This window comes from Zingiber officinale, chromosome 7A (genome assembly GCF_018446385.1).
Source record: "Zingiber officinale cultivar Zhangliang chromosome 7A, Zo_v1.1, whole genome shotgun sequence".
NCBI classification, from domain to species: Eukaryota; Viridiplantae; Streptophyta; class Magnoliopsida; order Zingiberales; family Zingiberaceae; genus Zingiber; species Zingiber officinale.
Genome location: NC_055998.1, coordinates 80,500,280 through 80,512,507, shown reverse-complemented (window position 1 = coordinate 80,512,507; position 12,228 = coordinate 80,500,280). Strand labels below are relative to the sequence as shown.

The 12,228-nt window shown below is 41.9% G+C and overlaps 1 protein-coding gene across 1 annotated transcript; it reads right to left on the bottom strand.

The window, feature by feature from the left end:
* Positions 1-8,590: 8,590 nt before the first annotated feature.
* On the bottom strand, positions 8,591-11,389 carry LOC121999469 (receptor-like protein EIX2). Its single transcript, XM_042554150.1, has one exon. It carries the CDS (start codon positions 11,387-11,389, stop codon positions 8,591-8,593), a length of 2,799 nt encoding a protein of 932 aa, XP_042410084.1.
* Positions 11,390-12,228: the final 839 nt, after the last annotated feature.

Here is a 12,228-nt window from a genome sequence, read left to right as displayed (position 1 = left end):
TCCTCGCCGGTGCACTTCGTGGTCAACACCGGCGAAGAACCCTTTGAGATTTTTGTAGTCATCTCCTATTAGAACTTGCTCCTAGTGTCTTTGTCAATCCATCTTAAAATTAATACGAAAAAAGTTAATCACGGACGGTTATTAATTTTTGGAATAATGACTAATACATAAGTAAATTATTTTATCTCAATTTTATCGAGATTCGAACTCTAAAGTTCATAATGGTAAGACTTCATGCGCTAGCTATTAGACTGTTCCAAGAAAACTGATGATATTTCAAGAGGGGTTGATGATATTTTTTTACTTTAAGGATATCAAAAAATCAGAATAAAAAAATGATGAAGATTAGGGGATTAAAACAAGGGATAAGAGAAGAATAATGAAATGTTTATCAGAAAAAAAAGGTGGAGAGATGAAAAATAAGGGATTAAAATGAGAGATAAGAGAAGAAGAATGAAATTTGAAATTGATATCAAAGTGGACTCACAAATTAGTAAATTTAAAATTAAGCCTTTTAAATTTCAGTCTATTTGTTAAAAATACACTTTAAATTTTAATATTTTATTTTATCTTTTAAAAAATAATTTTAAATCTATAATGAGTTTTGAAAATTAATTAGAAGATAACAACCATAGAATTTAATCTACATTAAATCTCCTCTTTTTGTCATTATTTGTGGTATTAATTTGGAAATTATAATGATTACAAAAAGATAAATTTTACTAAAAAATAATAAAAAATTTAATTTGAACTATATGTTGGTATCATAAGGTAATTTTGATGTGAGCAAATAAGTTAGGTTAAGTCCTGTTATGTTTAACCTTGTGTCTAAGTGTATAGGAACTTAGGAGCACAGGGCGTCGAGCAAAAGATGCAGCTAGTGAGAATGATGACACGGGAGAGAGCCGACAGGCTCAGTACGCCTGAGGGACGAGATACTGTGGAAGAGTACACGAGCGTACGAGAAGGAGATGCGTGGTGTTTTCGAGGGATGAGAAGCCGGAGCAGAAGCTTGCTCGAGAAGGCTGGAAGTTGGGTTCGAGTGAGCCCTATTCCGGATGGCCGAAATCATCTAAGCGAGCGGAGCGGAAGACCCAGACCGAAGCCAGCGGAAGACCTCGACCGAAACAAGCGGAGCCAAAGCTGGAGGCTCGGAGAGAAAGTCAACTAAAAGTTGACTTTCACCTTCCGGGCGTCCAGAGCAGTTCGGGACGCTCAGAACCATTCCGGGCGCCCGAAACAATCCGGGGCGCTTGGAACCATTCCGGGCATCTAGAACCTAATTTTTAGTGAAACTTGACGTGACACGTACCGTTGTGTCGGGGATAAAATATTATCCCATTTCAGGCGTCTAGAACCCTTCCAGGCGTTTCGACCAGGACTATAGAAACATCTCTGCTCCCAGAAGCTAATCACAACAAGAAATATCCAAGTAACACTTGTACACACTTCCTTTTCTGTTTAACATTATCTTTCTGTGCTTTCATTGATATAAAGAGGCTTCTCCGCCTGAAAAAGAAAATAGTACGACTTCATCTGCCTTGGATTAACAATCTCATCGGTTGTAACCAAGTAAACCTGTGTGTCTCTTTGTCTTTTAGTCTCTTTAGTATTTCTTATATATAAGAGTTATTTTAATTAAGTTATTTGTTCGAGAAATATTTTACTTGATTTGTGTAGGGGTTATTCATCCCCCTCTAGTCGGTCGCTAAGAGTCCTAACACTATGTTCATATGCCCTAAGAATTCTGAAATTATTTAAGAATTGAACTATGCTCATTTTTAATTTAAACAAAATTAATATGCTCTAATAATTTTGAAATTAGTTAAGAAACCAAGTAAATTGACCCTTTAATTACTTTAAAATATTGATTTATACTAATTTATAAGATGAGAACAAAGTAATCAATGTTTTATTCTCCTATGTAATAAATTTAAATAAAGGTTTGAATGATTGCCTTACAACAAAAATACAATAATAACTGAATAGATAGTCATGAAGTTCATTTGGCAGCATGTCGTCTATTGGTTCGGCATCCCGCGCTGGCTCATCTTAGATAACAGAAGGCAGTTTGTCAGTTAGAGACTCAAAGAATGGTGCGGAGGATACGACATCCAGTAGGCCTTCACTTCCGTGGCTTATCCACATAGCAACGGGCATGCAAAGGTCGCCAATCGGGAAATCCTCAGAGTACTGTGCGCTCAGCTCGATCACATGGGAAGCAGCTGGGTCGATGAGCTCCCCAGGATGCTGTGGGTGCTCCACACGACTCCTAAGGAAGGGACCGGAGCAACTCCTTTCCACCTGGTGTATGGCGGTGAAATAGTCATCCCCGTCGAAGTCAGAGTTGAGTTCGATCGGCTATAACACTACGATAAAGATAACACCGAGCGGAGGCTGCTAGAGATGGACTCGGTAGATGAAGCGCATGCTAAAGTCGTCGTCCAGTTAATGGCCTATCACTAGAGGATGAAGCAGAGCTACAATTGGAGGGTGATCCCTAGATCGTTCCAGGCCGGCGATCTGGTATGGAAGAAAGTAAAGCCGGTCGGTGACGTCACCAAGCTAGAAGCCCCATGGGCTAGACCCTTCAATATCATGGAGAAGCTCCGTTTGGGCGCCTATTACTTGGTGGATGAGGACGGACGTCGATTGGAGCGGTCGTGGAGTGCAAACCATCTCCAGTCTTACCGAGCCAGGTGAGATGTGCGCTGATGTAATAATCAATGTATCTTTATATCCTTGTGCTCGCTGTGTGCAGGGCAGAAATAAAAGACTCGAATTCTGAGCTATGTTCTGAACGGCCCAACAATTGTCGAGCGGAGATGTTAAATGTGGGATCATCGTCAAATCGTCGAGTGGCGACGTTAAACCCCTGTCTCCATCGACGGTCGAGCGGCAATCTTAAACCCGAGTTTTCGTCAAATCGTCGAGTAGCGATGTTAAACCCCTATCTCTATCGACGGTCGAGCGGCGACCTTAAACTCGAGTCTTCGTCAAATCGTCGAGCGGCGACGTTAAACCCATGTCTCTATCGACGGTCAAGCGGCGACCTTAAACCCGAGTCTTCGTCAAATCATCGAGCGACGACGTTAAACCGCTGTCTCCATCGACGACCGGGTGGCGACCTTAAACACACGTCTTCGTCAAATCGTCGAGCGGTGACGTTAAACCCTTGTCTCCATCGACGATCGAGCGGTGACCTTAACCCACGACTTCATCAAATCATCGAGCGACGACATTAAACCCCTGTCTCCATCGACGGTCGAGCGGCGACCTTAAACCCACAACTTCGTCAAATCGTCGAGTGGCGACGTTAAACCTCTGTCTCCATCGACGGTCGAGCGGCGACTTTAAACCCAAGACTTCGTCAAATCGTCGAGCGATAATGTTAAACCCCTATCTCCATCGACGGCCAAGCGACGACCTTAAACCCAAGAGCATAAATCATAAAGATAAACGATAACTATAGCCGAACGGGAGGATCAGAACCAGACATGCAAACGAGAAACATTTTTAAGAGAAATCCTACCGAGTGGGCAGATAATTTCTTTAATCCAAAGGGAAAATTGTCGATCGACGGACATACAATAACACTTCAAAAATTTCTACAAGATAGACGCTCGACCTTACTCTATATAGTCATAAACATCATCAGGCATCGAGTGGTTCAATTTGCTGCGACTAATGATGTTGTCCGTCATGTCGGAGGGAAGGTGGCCGCCCGTCTTGAGCTGCTAAAGAGTCCCGTCAATGGCCAGCTCGAAGATGTGGATGATCTGCTGAACAACCTTGTCGGTGAACTGGTCCGAGCGGAGGTAAGCTTGCTTCAGCGCTTCGAGCATAGCCGGCTCAGCTTCCTGGTAGGTCACGAGAGCCGAGCGGGAGACCTCCAGGGCGTCCTCCGCATCCTTGAGTTGCCCCTTCAGAGTGGCTTCTCTAGCCGAGCGACAGCCCCGCTCGGTAATTAGGTAGTCCTCGACTTCTTTGAGCTTCTGGGAGAGCTGCCGAGCCTCCTGGTTCTTTAGCTCCAGATCGATGATGGCTCGTCTCTTCCTTGTCGTGGCCAGCTCGATCTTTTTCTCATAAGTCTTTAACTGTGCCTCGAGCTGGCCCAGCCAGACTGCCTGATCAGCGGACTTCTTTTGCTCTGCCTCTAGGAGCTTCTGGACCATCTCCAAATTGACCTATAACTCGGTGATCGATGGCCCCTGGGAGGAAGAGGCGTCACCCGAGATCTTGAGCTTCTTCAGCTCGTCCTCCATAAAGTGAGTCGTTGGCACATGGCCACGCTCTCCACCCAGTACTGCAGATAAACAGGCAAATGTTAAGCACCGATCAGAGATAAATTATGAAGTGTTGATGAAAAACGTACCCCGGTGGACATCTGCAGGTGGCTGTTGTCGAGCGCTCCTAGTGACATCATCGCCGCTCGGGCCCTCGCTTCCTCCCAAATACTGTCCAATGGCCCACGGATCAGGATCTTATGCTTGGGAATATTTGGACGGGTGCACTTCTCGAGGTAGTCCTCTGTTGAAAGGTTGAGGGTGGCCGTCATGGATCATCAGCTGCTCGGGTCCGACAAGGAGGAGGCCACGGGACCGGAAGGAATGGCAGCAGACGCAGGATCGATCCTGGACCGTAATGGCCTCCGTTAGGTCAACGCCCGGAATGCGACCAATGGGGCAGCAAGGCTCTCTGGTGGCAGCTCAGCTAGAGACCAGGTCCGGTCAGATGAAGTAACCTCTGCCATTGTAGGGAGGGTCACGGGAGAAGAGGTGCCGACCCTCTCGGCAACCCCCACCACCAAGGTGGCAGAGTGGGGTGAATTGTCTGTACGGCGCCTAGTAAGTGGCATTTCATCATCGGAAGACTCGGAGCCTCCGGTCCGAGTGGTGGGTTGTGCTTCAGGTGTTGGGAGCGGGTCACCAACCGCTTCAATACTGGGTGTCTGGTCAGTGGTGCCTTTGCCCGCAGCAGGCGTCTCACCAGTAAGTGTGCCCTTGTGGGAGCCGACCAGCACTAAGCCGAGGCTTGCCAGCTCCTTTGCAGCGACCACCTCGACCTCGGCATCCTTCAGCTTGCTGTAGCCGGGCACCCATGCTCGCATCATGATTTGGGCTGCAAAAGGAAATGAGGAAGTTAGTTAGACTCAAAGGAAAGAACCAAGAAGTTTCTTACCTAAGCCACGCGGGAGTCGGGATTGGATCGGACTTAGGCCGAAGATATATATGACACCTTCCAGCAGCAGCTTATGGATGCCAAATTTTTGGTCGGCCAGCATGATCGCTGCATGAAGATAGTCCGGCTGGCTCTTGTACTTCTTCATATCGGGATGAGGAGGCAAGCCGACCTGCCAGCGCGTTCGGTAGCAAGGCCGCTCGGGAAGACGCAAAAAGAAAAAAAAAATACTCCTTCCAATGCTTGTTGGAAGAAGGCATCTTGTCGAAAAAGACCAACCCGACCCACGACTGAAAAAGGAAAGTCCCCATCTCGGACTGCTTGGGGTAATAGAAATAATGGAAGACACGCGGGGTCAGGGGAATGCCATGCAATCGAAACAAAACTATGTGGCGCACAACAAGCGGAAAGAGTTTGGTACGAGTTGTGGAAGGGGGACACGAAAATAGTTGTAAACTTCAATTATGAAGGGGTGGATCGGGAATCGGAGGCCGGCCACAAATTGATCTCACGACAGATAGTGTTGGTCGGTGGATTATTTAGTCGATCGGATGAATTAGCCAAGATTATGTCATGGCCAGAGGGGATATCAAAGACATTTCTAAGGTTCTCAGTGTCGCCTGCATCAAATCTAGTCTCCATGGTACTGTACCAGAGACTAGGAGCGGGGTCAATGGCCGAGAAGAGCTAGCCATTGCCGAAAAACAAGAAAACAAGGCCAACCGAAATAGAGGGGGACAGAAAGCACAACGAGCGTGGAAAAGAAGTGAAGATCCAAAAGAACTGCAAAAGATCGAAGAGAGCTTACAAAAAGAGCAGAAAAGATCGCCGCAGAAGAAGACAGAAGTTGTCGGAGCACTGATTGCACGGAAATCGCCGGACATGAGCAAAATGTGAAGATGAGGGGGAAGAGGGGGCTCTGCGGGGTTATAAGCCTTCGGCTCGGCTGAGCAAAGTCGTTGGATCTAGGGCGTAAAACCCAAGATGCAGATCCAGCTGTGGAATTCAAACCGCAGATGTCGTGTCAGAGGAGCGACACGTCCCCCAGCATCCACTGCCTTGACTCTCGGACAGAATCACTCGCGTTGGCTGCGGTGGCCTTGCATGACCAAGGAAGTGCAGCCACCACACACATCCTCTCTTTGTTTGTTGTTTCGCCGGAAAACTCACTGCCGGAGGACCTTCTGTCGGAGTTGGCCCCTCAACTCCAACGTCGGCTGTGGCCGACGGCCATCACCGGCGAGCAGAGGGGGGATATGGCTCCCCCACCACGAGCAACTCTCGAAGGAAGAAAGTTGGTGGTGGAAAACTCACTTGAAGTTCTAGAGAGAAGTTAGAGGTTCTCTCTAGAACCTCCCCTCTTGAAAGAATACAATGGTTTCTCATTTTTGTGTCAAATGTAAATATATTTACCCATTACTTTTGTCAATCCGTCACAGGGCTAATATGGAGGAAGTAAATCACAGGTAGCTACTAGTCTTTAGAATAGTAACTAGCACATAAGGAAGATATTTATCTCGACTTTATCGAGATTCAAACTCCAGAGTTCATAGTGATGATAACACCTCATGTGTTAGCCACTAGACTGTTTCGAGGGAACTGGTGGTCTATCATTCTAATTGTAGGGAAGAGGGGTTGATGAGATTCTGTTACTAAAAAAACATGGTAAAGAATAGGGGATTAAACGAGGGATAAGAGAAGAATAATGAAATGTTTAGCAAGAAAAAAAAAGGTGGGGAGATGAAAAATAAGGGATTAAATTGAGGGATACGAGAAGAAGAATGAAATTTGAAATTGATATCAAAGTAGACTCCACAAATTAGTAAATTTTAAAATTAAACCTTTTAAATTTCAATCTATTTGTAAAAAACACTTTAAATTTTAATATTTTATTTTATCTTTTAAAAAATCATTTTGAATCTATAATGAGTTTTGAAAATTAATTAGGAGATAATATCCATAGAATTTAATCTACAATAAATCTCCTCTTTTTTGTCATGATTTGTGGTATTAATTTCAAAATTATAATGCTTACTGAAAGATAAATTTTATTAAAAAATAACAAAAAATTTAATTTGAACTATGTGTTGGTATCCTAAGGTAGTTTTGATGTGATCAAACAAGTTAGGTTAGGTTCTGTTGTTTTTAACCTTGCGTCTAAGTGTACAAGAACTTAGGAGCACAGGGCATCGAGCAAAAGACGCATCTAGTCAGAAGGACGACATGGGAGAGAGCCGACGGGCTTGGTGCGTCTTAGGGAAGAGGTGTTGTGGAAGAGTACGCGGGCGGATGAGAAGGAGGTGTGCGACGTTTTCGAGGGACGAGAAGCCGGAGAGGAAGCTTGCTCGAGAAGAACGAAAGTTGGGTTCGGGTGAGTCCTATTCCGGATGACTAAAATTACCCAAGCGAGCGGAGCGGAAGACCCGGACCGAAGCAAGCGGAGCCGAAGCTGGAGTCCCGGAGTGAAAGTCCCAGAGCAGTTTTGGGTGCCCGGAATTCAATTCTTAGCTAAATTTGATGTGGCATGTACCGTTGTGTCAGGGATAAAATATTATCCCATTCCAGGTGTCTGGAATCCTTCTAGGCCCTGAGCAAGGCTATATAAACAGTCCTGCTCCTAGAAGCTAACCACAATAAGAAATATCCAAGCAACACCTGTATACACTTCCTTTTTTTGTTTAGTTTCGTCTTTCTGTGCTTTTATTGATGTAAAGAGGCTTTTTCGTCTGTAGGAGAAAATAGTGTGACTTCATCTACCTTGGATTAACAACCTTCTCGGTTGTAACCAAGTAAACTTGTGTACCTCTGTCTTTTAGTCTCTTTAGCATTTCTTATATGAAAGTATTATTTTAATTAAGTTATTGTTCGAAAAAATGTTTTTAACTTGATTTGTGTAGGGGTTATTTATCCCCTCTCTAACCGGTCATCAAGGATCCTAACACTATGTTCATATGCCCTAAGAATTTTGAAATTATTTAAGAATTGAACTATGTTCATATTTAATTTAAACAAAATTAATATGCTCTAATAATTTTGAAATTAGTTAAAAAACTAAGTAAATTGACCCTTTAATTACTTTAAAATATTGATTTATACTAATTTATAAGATGAGAAAAAAGTAATCAATGTTTTATTCTCCTATGTAATAAATTTAAATAAAGGTTTTGCCTTACAACAAAAATACAATAATAACTATTGTTAAAGGAGATTTTTTTTGGGTCATTTCCCCTCAAGTCATGAATAATATTTCACTCATCATATTCATATCAATCATATATGATTCATGACTTAAATGTCAAATATCAACTTAAATTCATTACAACAAGCTTGGTCTTATATCATAAAAGTACTACAAGCTCCATAAATCCTAGAATATATTAATGTAGACATATTTAAGTCTTAGTTCCCATTACATTTGCATAAACCAACCAATTATGTTATCGATGAGTAAAATGTATTTGATTCTTATGCTCTTCTTGATCATAATTACGCCCATGAATCCCCAGAAGCCAAATATAAATCCAGGAGCAAAGCCACTAAAATACCAAATTCCTCCATCTTCAAGCATGTGCCCTTCTTCTGTAACTCCATCATTGTTGGTTTGGTTGTCTTCAAGACATTTGATTTCAAGTGGTTCCCCACAAAGCTCAGGATTTTCGATGTAAGACAAGTTGGTGAAGGTTTGAAGTTGAGGGCCCACCGGTATTTTCCCGACAAGATTGTTGTAAGACAAGTTTAAGACGGTTAGAAAAGTTAATGCAGAGATACTCGAAGGGATTTTACCAGAGAGATTGTTCTTTGAGAGATCAAGTGATTCTAATTGGTCCATAAGACCAATTTTCTCGGGTATTTGTCCAGAAAAGAAATTGAAAGATAAGTTGAGGTAGCGGAGGCCATTAAGATTTGTTAGCTCTTTAGGAATCATGCCCGAGAGATTGTTATACGAGAGGTCAATGCTCTTGACAAACGAAAGCGTAGTAGTGAAATTAAGTGATGAATCTTTGGCAAATATAATGAGGCTCTCGGTACAATAATCAAGTGCGTCTAGTGGTGAAGGTATTTTATGGTTCTGGTTTTTCATCATAGCAGTGAAATTACCAAAACTAGGAGGCAACAAACCAGAGAAAAGATTGTGAGCAAGATCTAAGATTTGGAGTGAAGGCATCAACGAGAGTTTTGATGGAATCTCACCGGTGAACTTATTTGACCTCAAAGAAAGGACTCTTAATGATGACAGTTCTGGTCCGATCCAACTGAGTATGTCACCAGACAATTCATTCCAGCTGAAGTCAATTACCACAAGTGCAATGCACTGTATCAATGTTGTGGGAATTGTGCCAGAGAGTCTATTGTGATTCAAGTGCACCGATTGGAGTCTTCGTAAAAATCCAAGTGTGCTAGGGATCCTGCCGGATAACTTGTTGTTTGAAACGTCGAGAATCATCAATTCTGATTCATATCTGAAACAATCAGGGAGTGTTCCAGATAAATCATTGTTGCCAAGGTCGATTCCTTCTAGAAAATTTCCTGTACAAATGGAGGATGGAATACTACCATTCAATTTGTTGTTTGACAAAGACATATACACAGCATTCTCAGCCAAGCTACTAGGAATAGGTCCAGAGAAGGAATTGTAAGAGAAGTCCAAATATGCATCCGAAAGTTGCATTCTTGGTATGAAGCCTTCAAAGTTGTTGTAACTTAAATTTAATTTGCATACATCCTTGAAGCATTCTAAAGAGCGTGGCAACATTCCTCTCATATGATTTTGAGAAACATCTAGCTCCAAGTTGGATGTGCACGAGCTCCAAAACCAATCAGGAAAAGCATCTGATATTCCATTGTTTGATATGTCTAGCTCATTTAAAATGGTTTGGTTCCGCACCCATGGAGGAAATCTGGGTCCCAAGTTGCAGGAACCCATTCGAATTCCTACTGCTTGAAATGGAGGAAGCCAATCTTGGCTCACTTTGACTGACAAGTTGTTGTCAGATATATCCATGTAATATAAATTTGTGAGATTGGCAAAGTGGGCTTCTGTGATATCTCCAACCAAATAGTTTGAACATAGACTTAAGGTCATTAATGCAGACAATTTCCCCAAGGATGCTGGAACTGAGTCGCTCAATTGATTGGAACCAAGGTCAAGAAAAACTAATCTTTGAAGCCTCTCAAAAGGACTAGGAAAAAGACCAGAAAACTGATTGTCATGCAAGTCATGGGAAAGAGCTTTGTTAATTCTGCATCTTGATAGTTGTTCAAAGAATTCAACAACACTCCCTGTTATGCTGTTATAAGAGAGATTGATTGTACTCAAGTTGCATAGACTTCCCAAGGCATCAGGAATCGATCCGCTTATGTTGTTCTGAGAGATACTAAGAACATCTAGCTGAAGGAGATTTCTCATTGAATCTGGTATCTTTCCATTAATCCGATTACCCGATAAGTCCAACTTCTGCAATGCAGTTAGATTGCCAATAGTCTCCGGTAATCCCCCCACAATTCTATTAGCAGAAAGGTTCAGTTCTAACATTTTAGTCAAGTTTCCTATGCTTTTTGGTATTACACCTTCGATCTGATTATAACAGAAGAACAAGCATTCTATGTTTCTGAGGTTGCCAATATTTTCTGGTATCTCTCCGCTAATGTTATTATAGCTCAGGTCCAAGAACTGCAGATTGCTGAGATGGACAAAAGATGCTGGAATTTGTCCTGAAATCTCGTTGAAAGACAGAGATAAGTAACGCAGGTTGGAGAGACTGCCAAGTTGGTAGGGAATTTCTCCTTGGAACCAACATCCCGAAAGGTCCAAGTGCTGCAATTGAGTTAAAGATCCTATCGAGCCAGGAATTTGATGGCTTGATAAGTTGTTCCCACTTATATCTAAATACTTCAAATGCTTCAAATGAAACAATAAAGGATGCACCTCGCTTCTGTTGGAAAAAATACCACGATGCAAAGGATATCTAAAAGAGAAGTCAAGTTTGATAACATGACCTGTGATGCTGTTGCATCCTACACCATTCCAACTGCAACACTCATTGCCCTTCCATGGAGATAGCACTCTATCGACGCTAGGAAAACCACTTCTCACGTTCAGCAGAGCCTTCCTTTCTTCCTCTATGCAGAGTTGCAACGATCCAGAGAGAAATAAGAGAGAAATCCAGAAGAGGTAACGGAGAAGCTTGAGTGTAGCAGCAGTAGCCATGAGATGTTACAAAATTCCGAAATATACCAATTTCTTAAAATGTGGAGAACAATAATGCGAAACTTAAATAAGTTTCACATTCTGCAAATGTGAAACTAGATGGAAATCACAAACATTCTACGTATGCCAAACAAAAAAAGAATTTACAAGGTTTCACATTTTGTAAATGTGAAAGCTATCATTTCGCATTTACCAAATGCGAATCTGCGGAAAAAAAGTAAATGTCACACATTCTACAAACTTAGAAAAAAATTTAGTTTTTTAGTATTATTTTTATATCTTTTACATTTCTTAAATGTGAAATTATAGGTTTCGCATTTAAAAAATATGAATATAACAAATACGAAAAAATAATGGAAATAACGTTCTGCTAATAGGAAAATGATTTTTTAAAAATATTTGTACAGTTTTCACAGAAATAGATTAGATACATCTGTATTAAAAATTGATTTGAGAGGTAAAGACTCTTAAACCAAATATCAAACCATACAACATAATAAGAGTTTATCCTCTACAATTCAGGTAAACTCCTTGATCATCACACAATTCACTTATATGATCATGCACTCAAAGCAACTCACACCATCATGCATCACATAGGGGTGAGCAAAAATTCGGATAGACCAAATTAATAGATTAAACTGACCGAAATTAAAATTTCGGATCCGTTAAATCGGAAGTTCATTTTTTTCTAAAAATATAGATTTAATCGGTTCGGTTTTGATTTTGGAAATTGAATTTTAGTTAAACCGATTAAACCCATCTCAAACTATCAGGGCTTGAAATATCAAGCTCTGCATAGGGCCTGAATATTTCAGGCCTTGCACATCCTTGTTCAC